Genomic DNA, 16,600 nt, shown 5'->3' with positions numbered 1-16,600 from the left:
CTGAGCCTTCTGTCCTGTTGGGCCCTGGAGTGGCCAACAGGAGGGATTCGTCCCACGGGCTCTTGAGCTTTTGCCAGCCGAGGGGGCTTCGGATGTGAGTATCCCAGCATCGGAGTTCCTGCTCGCCTGGACCTTTCCTGTGTCTCGCTTCAGCCCTTGTCCTGATGTCTCCGTCTTGCTTCAGCCTGCTTCTGCCCCGTCTGATGTCTTCAGTTTAAGGACTCTGTCTGCCCTTGCCTCTGTCCGGCCTGCTGCCCATTGCCGTTCCCTGCGGCGGGTCCGAAAGGGCCGGGAACAGTCGGAGGACCGTTCACTAGTCAACTTCCCCGTGTTGGCTACCATGGGCATGCAGGTCCGGCTGAGGGCCGGACTCCCTGTTTCTGTTCCTGCCTGCCTGGCTCACCATGCCTGCTCAGCTCACCTCCCACGGTGTGGCCTTGGGCTCCTCCTGGGGCCCTGCCGTGGCCCATGGGCTCACCACCCGCCCGAGACGCCCGCGCGCGCTCATAACAGCAGGGTACACATGCAACCACCCATTATTCCAAACGATAGTGGAACTTTGGGTTAAACAGATGAACCAGGGCAGAAATATCCACAAGCACTTTGTGATGTATAATGTTGCACAGTGGAACCCGCTGGTATGCTCAGGAGGAAAAAATCCTACCAGATGGGTCTGTTATCCACAAGACTCATCTATAATATTATTTAGCCTGCTGAGTGTCCTGTTCTATAAGGACTAAATGTTGTGGCTAGAGTTTGACATTGTTTTGTATTATTTGTTTTGCTATGATTCTTTGTGTTTTCTTGCAGGTCCTACTAATGAGGGGACCTGGAAATCTTGCAGTTATCCTATTCTAAGGGACATACTTGAACCTTCTTTCAGTTCATGACTGGACCTGAAAGGACTCATTTGCCATTGAACTGGGACACAGTTTGACTGTGGTTACTGGATGATACATATTTCCATATACCTGACACCAATTCTCTTCCATAACAGTAATCTTGAATTATTTTGTGATTATACTATTCTGATTTGAGTTATTTTTATGGTGAATCAATTTTTTAAATTGATTATGCTATGTATCATAATGTATGTATTATGTTTTGTTTATTGAAACAAATTATAGAAAAACCCTTTTATGAAAATTAATAAAAAAAACTTACAAAAAGGGTTTCCAACTTTTTATGGTTGTATGTCACTTTTTGGCACACACTAATATTTCTTTTATTTCAGGTGTATGGATTCCTAGGATGTGACTATATTAACCATGAATTCATGTTTATTTACAGATGGGATTGACTGTATGTTTTTGCTGATATGGACCATTTTGAATTTATATAGGAGTTGGATTTGGGAACTGGCATGATAAGAAATAGCTTACATATAATATGATAATGTTCTCAAGGATACATCCTTGCAAATGTGGGACAGAGGGAATATTGGTCATTTGAAAGAATATTTATGTATTTATTTATTTATAACTTTTCTATACCGAAGTTCAAATAACAGAGTTAATTATCACTCCGGTTTACATTGCAACCATAAAACAGTGACAAAGTTGTCTTACATAGAACAGGGGGAGAGAAAAACTTGAATATAAGGGTATCCTATTGGAAATGCCAACTAATATCTCTTTGGTGGGAAAAATACAGGAATATAGTGAATGATTGTGAGTAGTATGTTTAACTTCTAATACAGAACTTGTCCTGCTCTCCAATTTGGAAAGGTAAGGCAACTTCCCCTTCCTCTTCTCAGAGAACAGGCCAGAAAACAAGCTGCTTCTCCCTTTTAAAATAACCCCTCCTTTTCCTCCCAATGAATCCTCTTAATGACTCTGGTTGAGCATGTATATATTTTTAGGAATATCCCCCAGTGTTGGTTGCATCGGACTACACACTACTTAAGGGGCCCATGGTGGGAAAAGGCCCTGATGATGTCATGGCCTCAGCCCTATATAGGGCTTCACTGGACATACTCCCTTTGCCTCAGCAATAGGTCACCTATATTCCTGTATTGTGAGTTGCTACATTGTCCTGCCTCCAAGCCCAGCCTTCCTTGTTTCTCCACCTTAGCCTTATCCAGCCCTGGCATTCCTTCCTGCCCTACAGTGTCAGTCCTCCTCCTCGCTTCCTATGCCTGCCTTTGGTATGACTTCTGGATTCAAACCTAGCCTGGATCTTGATGCTTCTTTCCTGCCGCCTGCCACTGACCCTAGACTGGACACTGACCATTCTTGCCTGCCACTGACCTTAGCCTGACTCTGAACCTACATGCCCATTGCTTCCTAAGAGACTCTCACCTAAGACCTGCCGGCCCCCGGAACCTGAGGGCTCAACCCAAAGAGAAAGCGGTTGATATAGGTGAAGCTCCAGATTCATCCCCTCCTTAGCTCCGCAGGCTGTCGGTAAGGACCTACGGAGTCCTCCCCTTAGGTTGAGCCAACTTTCTCACGGCAACAAGGGTCCATGCATCTTACAATTATAAGCATTAATTACAGTTGTAACCCCCTTTTGGGTTGGTGTCCTAAATACAAGGGTACACAGTTGTCCCGGAGTCACAAAGTCCCTCCTCCTTCTCTCTTTCTCCTTTCTCTCAGTCCACAGATGCCAGGTTTCTTTCCAGCAGGGAGGATAATTAGGCTTCTGGGGCCCAAGGGACACAGGGGTGGCACAACTTATAGTTTTGCAGTTTTACTCACTATTGTGATGTCCTTTCTTTAGGGCACCTTAATGAAGATGTTGGATACTCTGGAGTGTTCTAAAACAAAATTTACTGTATCCCTAAATACCTCGAGTCTAATTAACAACAAAAGTCTCCAGTCGATCTATTCACAAAAATAAACAGCCCAGTTGTGTTTCTTCTTTCAATCCCACTCAGTTATGTTAGTGTCAAGCACAAGGCAAAAACCCAATACCCTTTACTGGTAGGAAATGTGTTCTCAGTGGGAACTTGGATCTCCTTATCTCTCTCTATGTCTCTTAGATGTTAGCTCTGGACCTCTGGTGATAGAAGTCCCAAAAGATGTCCATAATTCCAAAACCTCTTCTGCTTCTTAGTGGGCAGGGGACTGGTGGTAGAAAATCCCTCCCAAAATAACAGGAATCAAAATTCTCAACACTCAAAACTGCTTCTCTTTTCTTCTTAGTCTGGTCACTAATGTTCCTCCTTAGCTGACTGCCAGGGACTTACTAGCACCTTATTTTAACCTCCCACAGGCAGGGGTAATAATTCTCCTGGGCAGGACCAGCATACCTGGGAACTCTCTGGATTTGACCTGGAGACTCCAGCATTCTAATAGAATTGCTGGGTCTCAGGACCAACACCTATACATAGAAACATAGAAATAACGGCAGAAGAAGACCAAACGGCCCATCCAGTCTGCCCAGCAAGCTTCGCACTTTTTTTTTTTCCTCATACTTATCTGTTACTCTTGGCTCTTAGTAACCCTTTGGTTCTATTTCCCTTCCACCCCCACCATTAATGCAAAGAGCAGTGTTGGAGCTGCATCTAAGTGAAATATCTAGCTTAATTAGTTAGGGGTAGTAACAGCCGCAATAAGCAAGCTACACCCATGCTTATTTGTTTACCCAGACTATGTGATTCAGTCCTTGTTGGTTGTTGTCTGTATATAGATCCACTATTCTTCATTCCCCCTGCCGTTGAAGCAGAGAGCTATGCTGGTTATGCATTGAAAGTGAAGTATCAGGCTTATTTGGTTTGGGGTAGTAACCGCCGTAATAAGCAAGCTATTCCCAGCTTTTTGTGAATGCAAATCTTTTTCCACATTTCCTCTTGCCGTTGAAGCTTAGAGCAATGTTGGAGTCGCATTAACAGTGTGTATGTTTATTGAATAAGGGTATTATCTCCAGGTAGTAGCCGTCATTCCCGCGAGCCATCTCCGGATGCCCTGCTGCTGCTGCGCTAGTGGTACAGCTAGACTAGAAGGCGTCTGATTGGCCAACCAAGGTCAATTGAATGCCTCCTTCCTTTTCCCTGCCCTGTGACCAATTGAAGGCCACCTTTCTTCTTCCTATGCCTACAGACCAATGATCTACCTCCTCCCTTTTTCCTGACTGTGCTGGCAGGAAGAAGGGAGGAGGCCTCCAATTGGCCTGTGGGAAGAAGGAATCCTCCCATCAGTCCCAGGAGGAGGTTGATGCTACTGGCGAGTTTGGGGTGGGAAAAGGTAGTGAGTGTGGGTGGGGGTATGTGTGCATATGTTAAGGGGCATGTATGTGTGTATGTGAGGGAGGGCATGTGTGTATATGTGTATACATATATATATGTGAGGGTGTGTGTGTGTGTGTGTGTGTGTATGTATATAAAAATGGGGAGGAAGTATATCAGGGGGAGGGGAAAGAGCATGTCTGCAAGAGAAAGAAGTGAAAATGTGAATGAGCATGGGTGTAAGGGTGAGTGGGCATATGTGTGTGTGGAAGAGGAAGAAAAGTGAATGAGTGAGCATGTGTGTGAGAGTGTATGTGGGAAAATGAGAGAAGTAAAAGTGTGAGCAAGCATGTGAGAATGTGTCAGAGAATGAGGAATGAGAGTTAGCATTCAAGAATGAGCGTGTGTGTGTGTGTGAGTGTGTGAAAGTGATCGTGAACATGTGTGTTAATGTGTGTGTGCATGAGAGTAAGTTTGTGCATAACCAGTCCCTCATCCCTCGCCCCCTCTCCCCTGCATTTATGGTAATCTCAGGGTGACTAGAAATCAAAAGTTCCCAGATATGAGGACCAGGGCTCCGAAAAGAAAACAACTGCCTCCCCCCCCCCCCCCCCAAAAAAAACCCAGCTCTTTCAAAAATCTCTTCTTCCATTCTCACAAGACCTTCTCTTCTGGACCTGGGAAGTACAGGCAAGGAATACCACTCTTCCCCTGGATCAGGCTGTTGGGCCTAAATTGGAAAACCACTTCACACTCCACTACTTCCCAAACTCTAACTAAAAAAACAAATACCACACTGCTCCTCGTGCATGGCCTGCTTTTATACAGGCATCCTCACAGGGATAGTCTAACAACGCCTACCCCCTACCTAAATCCTAACCCACTGCCTGAATTAGGGACCAACCGGCGATCCGGGGAGTCTCTCTCTATACAGTAACCCTAATTCAGGGCACACAAACATACACAAATAATAGCTGGAAAAAGACATTAAGTTGGATATTTCATGGTGAGTCCACACCAAGGTGCACTTCTCAATGTCACTGCGTTCAGCACAGATAAATTACTACATACCAAATATATATATATATATATATATATATATATATATATATATATTATATTACTTCCTCCTGGGTGAAGGGAAGTACACAATTTCTTCAAAATGCAACAAAGAAAGTTCTGATCACTATCAGGTTGGCCTCGCAATGCCTCACTGCAAAATACACATTTCTATAAATACAATAAAGTATGATCAGCTGCCTCCTCTGCGTGGATAGGAGATGTGCTGAAACATCCTGCTAATTACAGAGGTGCGTCAGTTCACTTTGACCCACACCCAAACTGCACACATCGCATCAATTTCACTTGCACCATTCCTAAGATAAGGGCATCTGCAACAAATTCCTCCTCCGGTAAAACTCCTATGCAAGTCCCTGGGTGGTCGCCACGTTACGCTGCTTCCATTAATTTGGAACAAATGTCTGGTTGACACTTTTCATTCCCACAAGGCTCCCACAAGGCTCCCACAAGGCCTTTCTGAATTAGAAAGTATTTAGCTCTCAGTAGCTTCCTTGGGTAGGAAACTGCTTTTTCTCTCTGGTCATTCGCCTGGGTGATGAAACCTCTCTGAAACTCTATCCTGTAAAATCAGATAAATATTAGTTGCTGGATTCCATTGATGTGTGGGAATCAGTAACCTGTACTGAATAATTAACTTGAAATGGTAGGGCTCCATTTATGGAGCAGGGCTCTTAACCTGCAAAGAAATGATGCAATATACCATCAAGGTGTCATTCTTCTAACAGTAGCTTAATGAAATGAAAGGTTAGTATAATATGAAAGAAAATGAATGTAAAGTTAATTTGGAACATTTTGGAGTCCCTATTCAGCAAGGAACTTATTTTCTAAAGCATTTGCATGCTGGGTTTTACATATGTAAATGCACTTTACCTGTTTAAGTGGGCTTTTGAAAATTGCTACAATATATGCCATTGCATTGTCCATAGGATTTACCTGTGTTAAATGCACTTAACACAGATAAAGGGCTTTTGAAAACTGCTACAATAGTATTTTATGTTTACATGCATAACTACTCTGAAAATACACCTGTTAACAAGCGGACAAGTTATCTGAATAAAATTAACCCAATAATTTGTCACAGATATTCAGTAATCAGAAAGAAATTTTGCACCTAATTGCACACACACAAAAATGTTTTATATATTTTTATTTTATTTTAAGGAGGAAAAGACTTCAGATGTCAAATATTGGTGAAAAATCACTTAGGGGGTCATTTTGTAACGCTTATCGTGTGCAATAAGCCGCTATCATACGCGAAAAGTCCCTTTTCCATGCGATAGCTTGCTAGGGGCAGAGTCGGGGCAGTGAGGGGAGGAGTCAGGTGGCGAGGATGCAGATTCCATGATGTCTTCGCTGGTGGCGATAAGGTAAGCCATGTTATCATCGCCAGTAGCAAGCCCAATAGCGCCACCTTTCACAGTGGCGCTATTGGGTGCGAAAGCCGGCAGCGAAAACACCGCGATGGTGCAATGGCTGCCGGCCTTCACAGACTCGTCCTCTGTTTTCGCTGGATTCACCAATTCTGCGATAGAATGGTGAATCCATGCCTTAATTTGGCAAAGAATATTTAACAACTGGATATAAACTGTAGTAGTAATATGACAATCTTATTTATAATGAACCACTTTTGTTTGAAATGCCAAAAAACGTACACTTATTGCAACAACAACCCTCATACGGGAGCCCAGTCTTCACACATGAGACGGGGGTGTTTTTTCATTCACTTGAATAAATATGGGATTTGTAACCCATTATAAAGTGAATGGCTCACCATATATATCATATAATCATCGGGTTTGTTGCGATAGCTTACAGCAGATGTTGTTCAAAAACAAATGTGAACCTTGGCGGTTTTTTTCTTTTTTTTTGTCCAAAAATTAATGCTTTTTTTATGTCCACACAATCTGTTCACTGTAAAGTATATCCACAGATAAAGAAAGACAAAAAACACTTATCGTGATGTTGAGTCACAAAGGCACTTCAACTTCATGTGCCCTTTCCAAAACGCCCAAATGTGTACCGCAGTTTCAGCCTTGAACTGCTTTCTCCAAAGCAATAAGTGTTTTTTTGTCTTTCTTTATCTGTGGATATACTTTACAGTGAACAGATTGTGTGGACATAAAAAAAGCATTAATTTTTGGACAAAAAAAAGAAAAAACCGCCAAGGTTCACATTTGTTTTTGAACAACTTCTGCTGTAAGCTATCGCAACAAACCCGATGATTATATGATATATATGATGAGCCATTCACTTTATAATGGGTTACAAATCCCATATTTATTCAAGTGAATGAAAAAACACCCCCGTCTCATGTGTGAAGACTGGGCTCCCGTATGAGGGTTGTTGTTGCAATAAGTGTACGTTTTTTGGCATTTCAAACAAACGTGGTTCATTATAAATAATATTAATTTGGCAAAGGGCAAAATCATTGGTCAAAAACCTCCTCTTTTTTTTGTGATGCTGTGCCTATCCTACTTAGTTCAATAAATGGCTTCTTTTATTATCCATATGATTGTTTTTAAATTTTAAACATTATTGATGAAATGTGGAAGCAGTGCAATACAAATTTTCAAACGGAGCCTTCAACTCAACTTTTAAAGCAAAATTACTTAGCTTATTCACAGTTGATTAGCTCCCACTATAAAAAATAAATTCTGAAAACCATTGAATTTTTCAATGTTTAAAAAATTCTCCAATCTGGCCAGTGTTTCACCATTAACGGCTGCTTCAGGGAGTATAGTTTATAACCCACAGCTTCCAAAGACTTCCTAAAAAGAGAACATTCTCAAATGTACAAAGAGAAACCAAATTTAAAACCAATTGAATTCTTTCAAATTCACCATAGTTGCAATGCTTAAGCTTTCAGCAAAACAAAACTCATCCGTGGCAATCTCCTACCAACTTAAGACAAAAAATGGCCTGCAGTTACTTTTGAATCAAAAATGATCCAATCGTACTCTAACTTTTCTGTACCCAGTTGGTTAACTTCTCTGTCCATCATTGCAACTAGCAATAAAATACAAAGTCTCTCTATTGGATCATCTACATGTCATTCAAGGAAATGACCTATCAGAATCCACATTTTGAATCCTTTCAGTTCTCATCAAATGAAATGTCTCCACTCAATGTTCCTATAAGGAACTGAGTTATCATCAAATGAAATGTCCCCACTCAATGTTCGTATTAAGACCCGATGGTTCTGTACTGTCTAACTCAAAAATCCAGCGTTGCTCTTGTTGGATGAGACGTTTGTTTCTATCTCCTTCGTGTGGATGGCTCTCAATCATTTCAATAGCAAAAAATCTTAATTCATCAAATGTATGACTCTCATTGACACATTGAGTGACCATCGGTGCCTCCATTCTCTGTCTCTTGAAACAGCTATGATGCTCCAAAATTCTCGTTCTAAAACTTCTAGCTGTTTTCCCCACATAGATCTTCATGCACGGACAAAATACCACATAAGCCACATCAGAAGCACAAATCATAAACTGCTTGAGCACTTAGGGGTAGATTTTAAAAGGAGGGCGCACACATGTACGCTGGATTTTATAACTTGCACACGCAAGTTATAAAATCAGGAGTTGGCACGCGCAAGGGGGTGCACAATTGTGCATCTTGCTTGTGCCGAGCCGCGTTGTCTTCCCCCGTTCCCTCCGAGGCCGCTCCGAAATCGGAGCGGCCTCAGAGGGAACTTTCCTACTCCCCCACTCCACCTTCCCTTCCCTTCCCTCCCCCGCTCTTCCCCCCCCTACCTTTTCCTTTGCTTTTTTTTTATTTCACAATTTACTTCAGCCATGGGGCTGAAGTAAGTTGCGGCACCAGTCAACTGCCGGCGCGCGATCCCTGGCACAGCGGCAAATATGGCCGCTGTGCCAGGAGCCCGACCACGCCCCCGCCCTGCCTCCGGACTGCCCCGCCCTTTTTTGCAAGCCCCAGGACTTACACGCGTCCCGGGGCTTTACGCGCGTCATCGGGCCTTTTGAAAATAGGCCCGGCATGCGAAACCTTTTTAAAATCTGGCCCAGAGCTTCTATTTGTCGTTGGATGAAAAAATTGTATAATATTCATGGCTACAGGGCATGCTTGACAGTGAGCACATTTATGATGCCGTTTTACGCCAACATGTTTCTTTTGGAGTTCTGGCCAATAACATGCTGGACAAATCAATTCCTTTAAATTCTTACCTCTCGTATAAGCAAACCTAATTCCCATGTTTGCAGCTTGTGTAGACTAAGCAGATTTCAATGTTTCTTTAATATTTCCCATACTGCTCCTGATCCAGAATACTATCTCAAAACACATTAATACATTTTCTTTTTAACATTTTGTTTCTTGGCTGATCCATCTAACAAGCATTCTCTTGGGTAATACAATGCCCGTTTGTATGCTCGCTGAACAATATTTAATGGATATCTTTGTTCTAAAAAGTTGGTACTCAATTTTTGATTGCTTTTTGAAATCCTTTATAGATGTACATATACGCTTTACCTGAAGAAATTGCGAGAATGGCAGATTCTCTCTTAATACTTGAGGGTGAAAGCTCTGATATTGTAAATATGTATTATGGTCCATGGTTTTTAAACATTTTTTTTAACAGGTGGTACTCAGCTCTCCATCAACTTCCACGCAGACTAATACGCCACGATATGAAATCTCTGTTGCACTAAAATTCATGGTAAATTGAATATTATCATCACAGCTATTGAGCAAGTTTCTGTTTATCCTTTCCAGATCATAAACATGTCATTAATATATCTCACCCAAAGCTGAATCCTTTTCACAAATGGAGATGCATCAATCCAAGTTTTGTCAAAAACAGACATGTATAGATTTGCTATAGAAGCTGCCATTGAACAATCCATTGCAGAACCTTTTTTTGTAAATATATTTGTCTCTGAAACATTAAAAAAATTCTCTTTAGTTTCAAAATAAATGAAGTTGGTACTGCATGCAGTCGACAGCGCTGTTGCAAAAAAGACCCTATCACTGTCATTCTGTGGAATGCTCGTGTATAATGCACAAACATCTAATGTAACCAAGATGATATCAAATGGATTAATCTTAATGTTGCGCCCGTCGGTCGCAGACGGCTGCAACCTTTGCTGCTCACCTCTCTTTACCCTGCTACAGTGATTCTCAAGGCCATGGCGGCCTTATCCTGCAAACGCCGCCTTCCTCGGTATCCCCGGGACGGAGTGGGCGATCCCGTCCGCCATCTTGAGTTGGGGATTAATTAGGGCACGAGCGCCAGGCCCTCTCATCTACATCATGGCGGGAACCTTGGGGGCGTCCCCTCCGCATGACGTCACCCACCAGAAGTATTTAACCCAGCCAGCCTATGCTTCCTAACAGTTAGCAAGGACTTCCATTCAGAGACGCTTTGCTTCACTACTTGAACTGCTTCCTGAACTTAGAACGCCTTAGGTACCCGCTCCTCGGGGGCCTTGTTACATTCTGGCTATCCGCTCCTCGGAGGGCCTTCCTGCCTGGAGATTCCTGTCATCCTTATTCAGGACACCGCTAGTTCAACCTTGTGAGTACTACTATTGCTTCAACCATCTAGCTGACGGAACCGCCGGTGTACCCCATGCCTTGGGCCACTACCGTGCTCATCCCAGCTACCCTTCTACACTCCGGAGTAAGTACCATCATCTACTTCGCTCTGCTGACCTTCTGCACCTCTCTGAACTATTTCACGCTGATCATTGGCATATCCCGCACTGCGGGCCACTACCGGATCCATCCTGAGGGGTACCATCTAGAGAGGAGTTCCCTGGCATACCCCACTCTGCGGGCCACTACCAGGGATATCTACATTGAGCTGCCTTACTACTCTGGACTATGTCTTCTCTCCATGCTGTGGATATTTCCCATGATTCCAGTACAATAAAGTCTCTCTCATCTGTGTCCGTCTCTGCTGAGGCCACGCCCATCATAGTGAGTCCCCACAGGGCTCCTCCCTGTGGGTGGAGTCAGCTCTCACTACGATCCAGGGTCCACAACCACACCAGATTATAACACTTAATAGTACTTAATAAATTAAAAAATTGTGTGGTATCCTTAATATAAGTAAGCATTTGTTGTACAAAAGGTTTGAAAAAGTATCAACATTAGCGGAAACTATCGGTCTTCCTGGCAGGATACACAAAGTTTTATGGATTTTGGGTAATAAATGTATGGTTGCCACTCAAGGATATTGCACATTCAAAAAAATGTATATTCCTTTATAGTCAAAAAAACAACTTCCATGGCTGATTTAGTTGTTCTTTTAATAAGAGACTGTAATCTTTTAGTTGGATCCAATTTCAATGGTTGATAATAATATGAATCGGACAATTGCCTCAAAACTTCATTTACATAATCTTGGCTATTTATGATGACAACTCCTCCCCCCTTATCCGCTGCTTTGATCACGATCGTAGACTCAGACTGTAATTTCTTGATTGCTGCATATTCCTCTTTAGATAAATTGTGTAATTGATAACTTCTTTTACTTTCCATGGTTACAATATCTCTCATAGCTGATTCCTTGAAAGTGTATAAAATTGGATCAAGAGGACCTGGTGGAATCCATGTGGACTTACGCTTAACAACAGAAAGATCAACATCCACTGTATTAGAATTCTTATCAAATGAATTTTTAAATCTTTATTTAGTATTTTACAAACCAAAATAGTTTATAACAGAAATCTCAGATCTATCACATAGTATTACTACATAAGAGAAATAACTATGTAACACAAAGATATCTTATGCGATAATTCTTAATAAAAGACAGTCAATGATTCGAATTCAGGCTTTGAAAAAAGGGAGTAATAATTATACACCAATACTATTTAAGACTTTAAGATGACGGCATGGAGAAACACCTGTATATTTTATTATGTTACTGGGGTTGACATGGATTGTTTTTTTAATTCTATAAACCCTGCCAGTTGTTCTGGAGTAAAAAATATATTGCATTCATCCCTTTTTTTAATCATGCATTTACAAGGAAAATGCAGTTGAAAATTATAACCTAATGCAATTGCTTCTTGACGGAGATTCAAGAAAGCTTTCTTAACATTTGAATCCTGGTATCTAACAGGATATTTCCTAAAGTAAATCTTCATAACTTTATTTACTTCAAAATTTGTAAGCAGAGAAACTAATAATGTACCCTTGTCAATTACCACTAATTCGGAATTTTCTAAAAAATTAGTCAAATCCCCTTGAAAAGCAACATTAGATTCTCTGTTTCTGGAAAGTTGTAAAAAATAACATGAGTTTACTGCAGGCATATCAGAATCAGAAAAACCCAATATTTCCACATGAACTTTTTAAGTGTAGTATATGGAGATTCCCCTACTGTACGAGGAAAATTTAATAATCGTAGATTCAAACTCTTTGAATTATTTTCGAGAGTCTTCATACGCTTTTCCAACCTCAAACGGTCTTTGGCTACTACAGCTTTAAAGTCTTTTCTTCCTTTTTTTCCAGTAGGGTAATCCTGCTATTTGTCTCAGTTAGTTTCCCTTCTAAGACATTTAAATCACAATGATGTTTTAAACTGGCCTGGTTTAATTCATGGCAGGCAATTTTCATTTCAAATCTGAATCCCACAACCAAGTCCCAGAGTCCATCTAGGGTCACCTCCGGGTCTGCCGCTTTCACTGCTCTCTCCCAAACCTGCTCCAACAGCTGCTGGGAGATCCACAGTGTTGCCTTCGTTTAGATGTTCCAGCCGCTGTAGCTCTCCCGGGTCCCACACTGCTCTCACCGCGGGCTCCATCTCGGGGCTCGATGGCATTGACATCTTTGGCGTCTCCGAGCCGGTACCCCCTTCGGGACCGTGGGTGACCCCAGAAACCAGATCATTTCCTGGGTCAACTTTCATGTCTCCTCCCTCACCTCTCTGCTCCGGTTGCCACCTCAGGTCAGGACTCAGCAATACCTCCTCCAAGGGCACCAGAGACTCTCCCTTGCCTCTCCACCCAACGGGATCCTCGGTTCCTGGAGAAACTGGTGTTGTCAAGTAGCGGAATATTTCTTGTTGTATAGGTGAGGGTATTGGCTCCAGCAGATATACGCTCACCTTTCCTTTGCATTTAGGTGGCATATTAAAAGTTTTCCAAGAAATACAAGAAGATTCTCACCGCGATCTTCTCAGCGTCTACCTCATGTTGCCATCTTTACCGGAAGCCCGTCCTGCCCCCCAAATGAATTTTTAATTGCAAATTCCTAATAACCTTTCTATATCAATTCTAATCTGAAAAGAATCATATGGACATGATTTAACAAAGGAAAGACCCCTCTCAAGGACCGATAATTCTATTGTTGTTAAGGATCTACTGGATAAACTGAAGACCAAAGATTGTTTACATGAATCTACAGTTGTTTTCTTTATAAATTCATGACTACTGGTTCCGGAATTGCTGTGAACATGTATTTGGTCTTGGCCAATTCCCTTTTCTATTGTATCCTGAATCTTTGTCTTTCTCCCTGAATCATCGCTTCCAGTGGAGTCATCTGAAAAACAACTATTCATTTACAATTACATGGTTCGACTCTAATTGAATATTGCAAGTGTGAGCACATTTCCAGAGGCTTGAAGATTTAAAAAAGCCAAAATTATTTTCTGAAGATAAATTGTTTGTAGAATGGTGGAACCGATTATTAAATAAATGTTCTTTACAGCTCATGGTATTAATTATTGAAAAAACAAAGAGGTGGGCAATGCTGTTAAACAAGAATTGGATACTAAATTACAAGAAATACAGACGTCAGTTTCCATGGAAGTATTTGATACACATTTTTCAGATCTTAAAGAGAGCATTGAAAATTTTAGAAATGATTTAAAGAAATATAAAACTAACATTTATGAAGGACACTGGAGATTATCAACAAGGGTATGTATACCCATGGATGTCATCTAATAAGAAAGAGAAGGAAATGACATTTGCTTTTCCAGATGACTCCTCTGGAAGTGATGATTCGGATGGACCTTCATATTCTAATTCTTTTTTGAGTTCAGATCAACAACAGCAGGGGAAGAAAGACAAAGATTCAGGATACAATAGAAAAGGGAGTTGGCCAAGACCAACTACATGTTCTCTGCGATTCCGAAACCAATAGTCATGAATTTATAAAGAAAACAACTGTACAATTTTTGCATCCAACGACAAATAAAAGCTATGTGCTCAGTTTACGAGAATAAGCTAAGTAATTTTGCTTTAAAAGTTGAGTTGAAGGCTCCGTTTGAATAATTGTTTTGCACTGCTTCCCATATTTCATCAAAAGTATTTAAAATTTAAAAATGTAAAAACTCATATGGATAATAAAGTTGGACCATAGCACCTCATTCACCCAACCCCTCCCAAAAGAATCTGTATATGTTGTGGGTACCCTCCCCCCGCCATCTCCTGATTTCAAAAACCAAGGCAGACTCTGAGCCTCCTCCTAATCTCAACCACAATCTCAGTGCCCACCTGCAACCCTAACCCCACCCTCCCACGTCACCCAAAACATTGAAGGCTGCCAGGAGCATTGCTTTAAGTCAAACCACTTAAAAAAAAACCCCAAAACATATAACCTAACACACTAAAATAAAGCTATGGTGAAAAGCTTTTCTTGGTGTGGCTTTTTATCTATGTACACAAAAGATATGAAGACAATGTGATTAAAAATGCTGATGGCTCTATGAGTTTGTGTGGCTGTCAGGACCTGTTGTGTTGCTGTCATTGCAGTTGCTCTTTGCCGCCCCTCAGAAGCTTGCACCCTATGCATTCACCTATTCTGCCTAATGGTTAAGCCAGCCCTGTAGACATCTAATTGTATATTAGGTGCCTTCAGGGCTGGCTATGCTTTACCAAATGCATGCTAAAATATTTTTAGCCTGAGTCTTAGTCCATGGATCCCCTAATGACTTTTCAGGGTTTTTTGATGGCGACTTTCTACTTTGTGGATTTGGCAACACTTCACTATCTGTGTCAGTGACTTATCTGTAGGCTTTTAGCCTCTAAATATACTTTTTTCCCCCTGAACTTTCTGCCCCTGCTTTCTCATTCTGGCTGATGACGCCACACTTCAGGGAGATGCAAAACAGTTCAGTCTGAACTTGAATCAGGTGAGCTCCAGTTTATGAAAAAAACAAGGATTTTTTCTGAGATGTGAGGAAAAGAATTCATTTTATTTTATGTCATGGATCTCAGAGAAATCCGTAGAAATCTATAATGGGTCTGTGGAAATCTGGCAGCCTATCCACTTGCAAATTTCTGCACAATCTGCTGCAAATTTTGCCAAAAACAGATCCATTTTTTAAAAGGATTTGCTATTGCTACCAAATTTGTCCATCTCACTGGTTCAGTGACTTATTTCCCAAAGATCTTGTAAGAATTCTGCACATCCTTAGTCTCCATCTCTAACTCCCTGTCCTCCTCCTCTCTCTCTCTCAGTCTCCAGCCTGTCTCCCCCACTCTTTTATCTTTCTTTCTGCATGCCAATTGCTCCCTCTCTCTCTCTCTCTCTCCACATCTCTCCCTCTCTCTCCCTCTCTCCCTTTCTTTGCCTCTGTCCTTGTCCCCTTCTCCCTCCTTCAGTCTTTCTGCAGCTCTCTCTCCCTCCCTCTCTCCCTCTTATCTCAGCCCTGGCCCCTTTGTGCTCAGATAAAAACCTGTTTGCTCAGAGGAGCCTGCCAGTCAGTGAGAGAGACAGCCCCGAAAAGCCTGGATGCTGACAGCATGGCTCGGCTCCTCTCCCTGCAGCTGGTTTTGGTGCTGCTCCTCATCCATCCTGCCCTGCAGTTCTGGCTCCTGAATGTGCTCTTCCCTCCGAATGCGACCCCCGAAGCAGCCCTGTCCAACAACACCCCTCCTGTGGTGCTCGGTAAGATCTGACTGACCCTGTAACATCTCTGCCTTTGCACTGCTCGGGGCTCTCTTACAGAAGAGAGAATGCGCAAAAGTTATAATTCTTACAGGTTGCTCTGTGCAGAGCCTGCCCCTCAGCTGACTTCATTACGCCCAGGTGACATCATGGCTCTGTCAGCGCAGCACAGTGATTTCATTCTCTCGTGTGTAATAACTCTGTGTGCCCCTGTGAAAGCCTGTGAGATCACATGTGCTGGCTCACATCCCATGTAACTCCATGGTATTTTGTACGATGGCATCAGTGACTTGGTTACATGTCCTGGGTAATCTCGTGGTGCTCTGCGTACTGGCATTAGTGATTCGATTGTATTCCGTGTCGCTACATGTGAGTTCTGACATCTGTTTGTTGTTTAGCTTTTATCTGGCTTGTGACTTCCCAGCAATCCTACTTCAACCTGCTCCCTGTCTAATCCTGTGGTGCTCTGCGCACTGGCATTATTTA

The 16,600-nt window shown here is 42.1% G+C and overlaps 1 protein-coding gene across 2 annotated transcripts in view; it reads left to right on the top strand.

The window, feature by feature from the left end:
* The first annotated feature begins 15,816 nt into the window (after window positions 1–15,816).
* The window catches only part of LCAT (lecithin-cholesterol acyltransferase), an 85,239-nt gene continuing 84,455 nt past the window's right edge, over window positions 15,817–16,600 (top strand). The window contains exon 1 of one of the 2 annotated variants that reach the window (XM_029608864.1): window positions 15,817–16,114. In XM_029608864.1, the coding sequence (XP_029464724.1) occupies window positions 15,970–16,114 (145 nt within the window). In that variant the 5' untranslated portion in view covers window positions 15,817–15,969. Of the gene's footprint in view, window positions 16,115–16,381; window positions 16,484–16,600 lie in introns of those variants that run through there. The other variant, XM_029608865.1, reaches the window with a different exon arrangement.

This window comes from Rhinatrema bivittatum, chromosome 7 (genome assembly GCF_901001135.1).
Source record: "Rhinatrema bivittatum chromosome 7, aRhiBiv1.1, whole genome shotgun sequence".
In the NCBI taxonomy this organism is placed as follows: Eukaryota; Metazoa; Chordata; class Amphibia; order Gymnophiona; family Rhinatrematidae; genus Rhinatrema; species Rhinatrema bivittatum.
The sequence above is the reverse complement of the archived record's forward strand: the minus strand, read 5'-3'. Positions and strand labels throughout refer to the sequence as shown.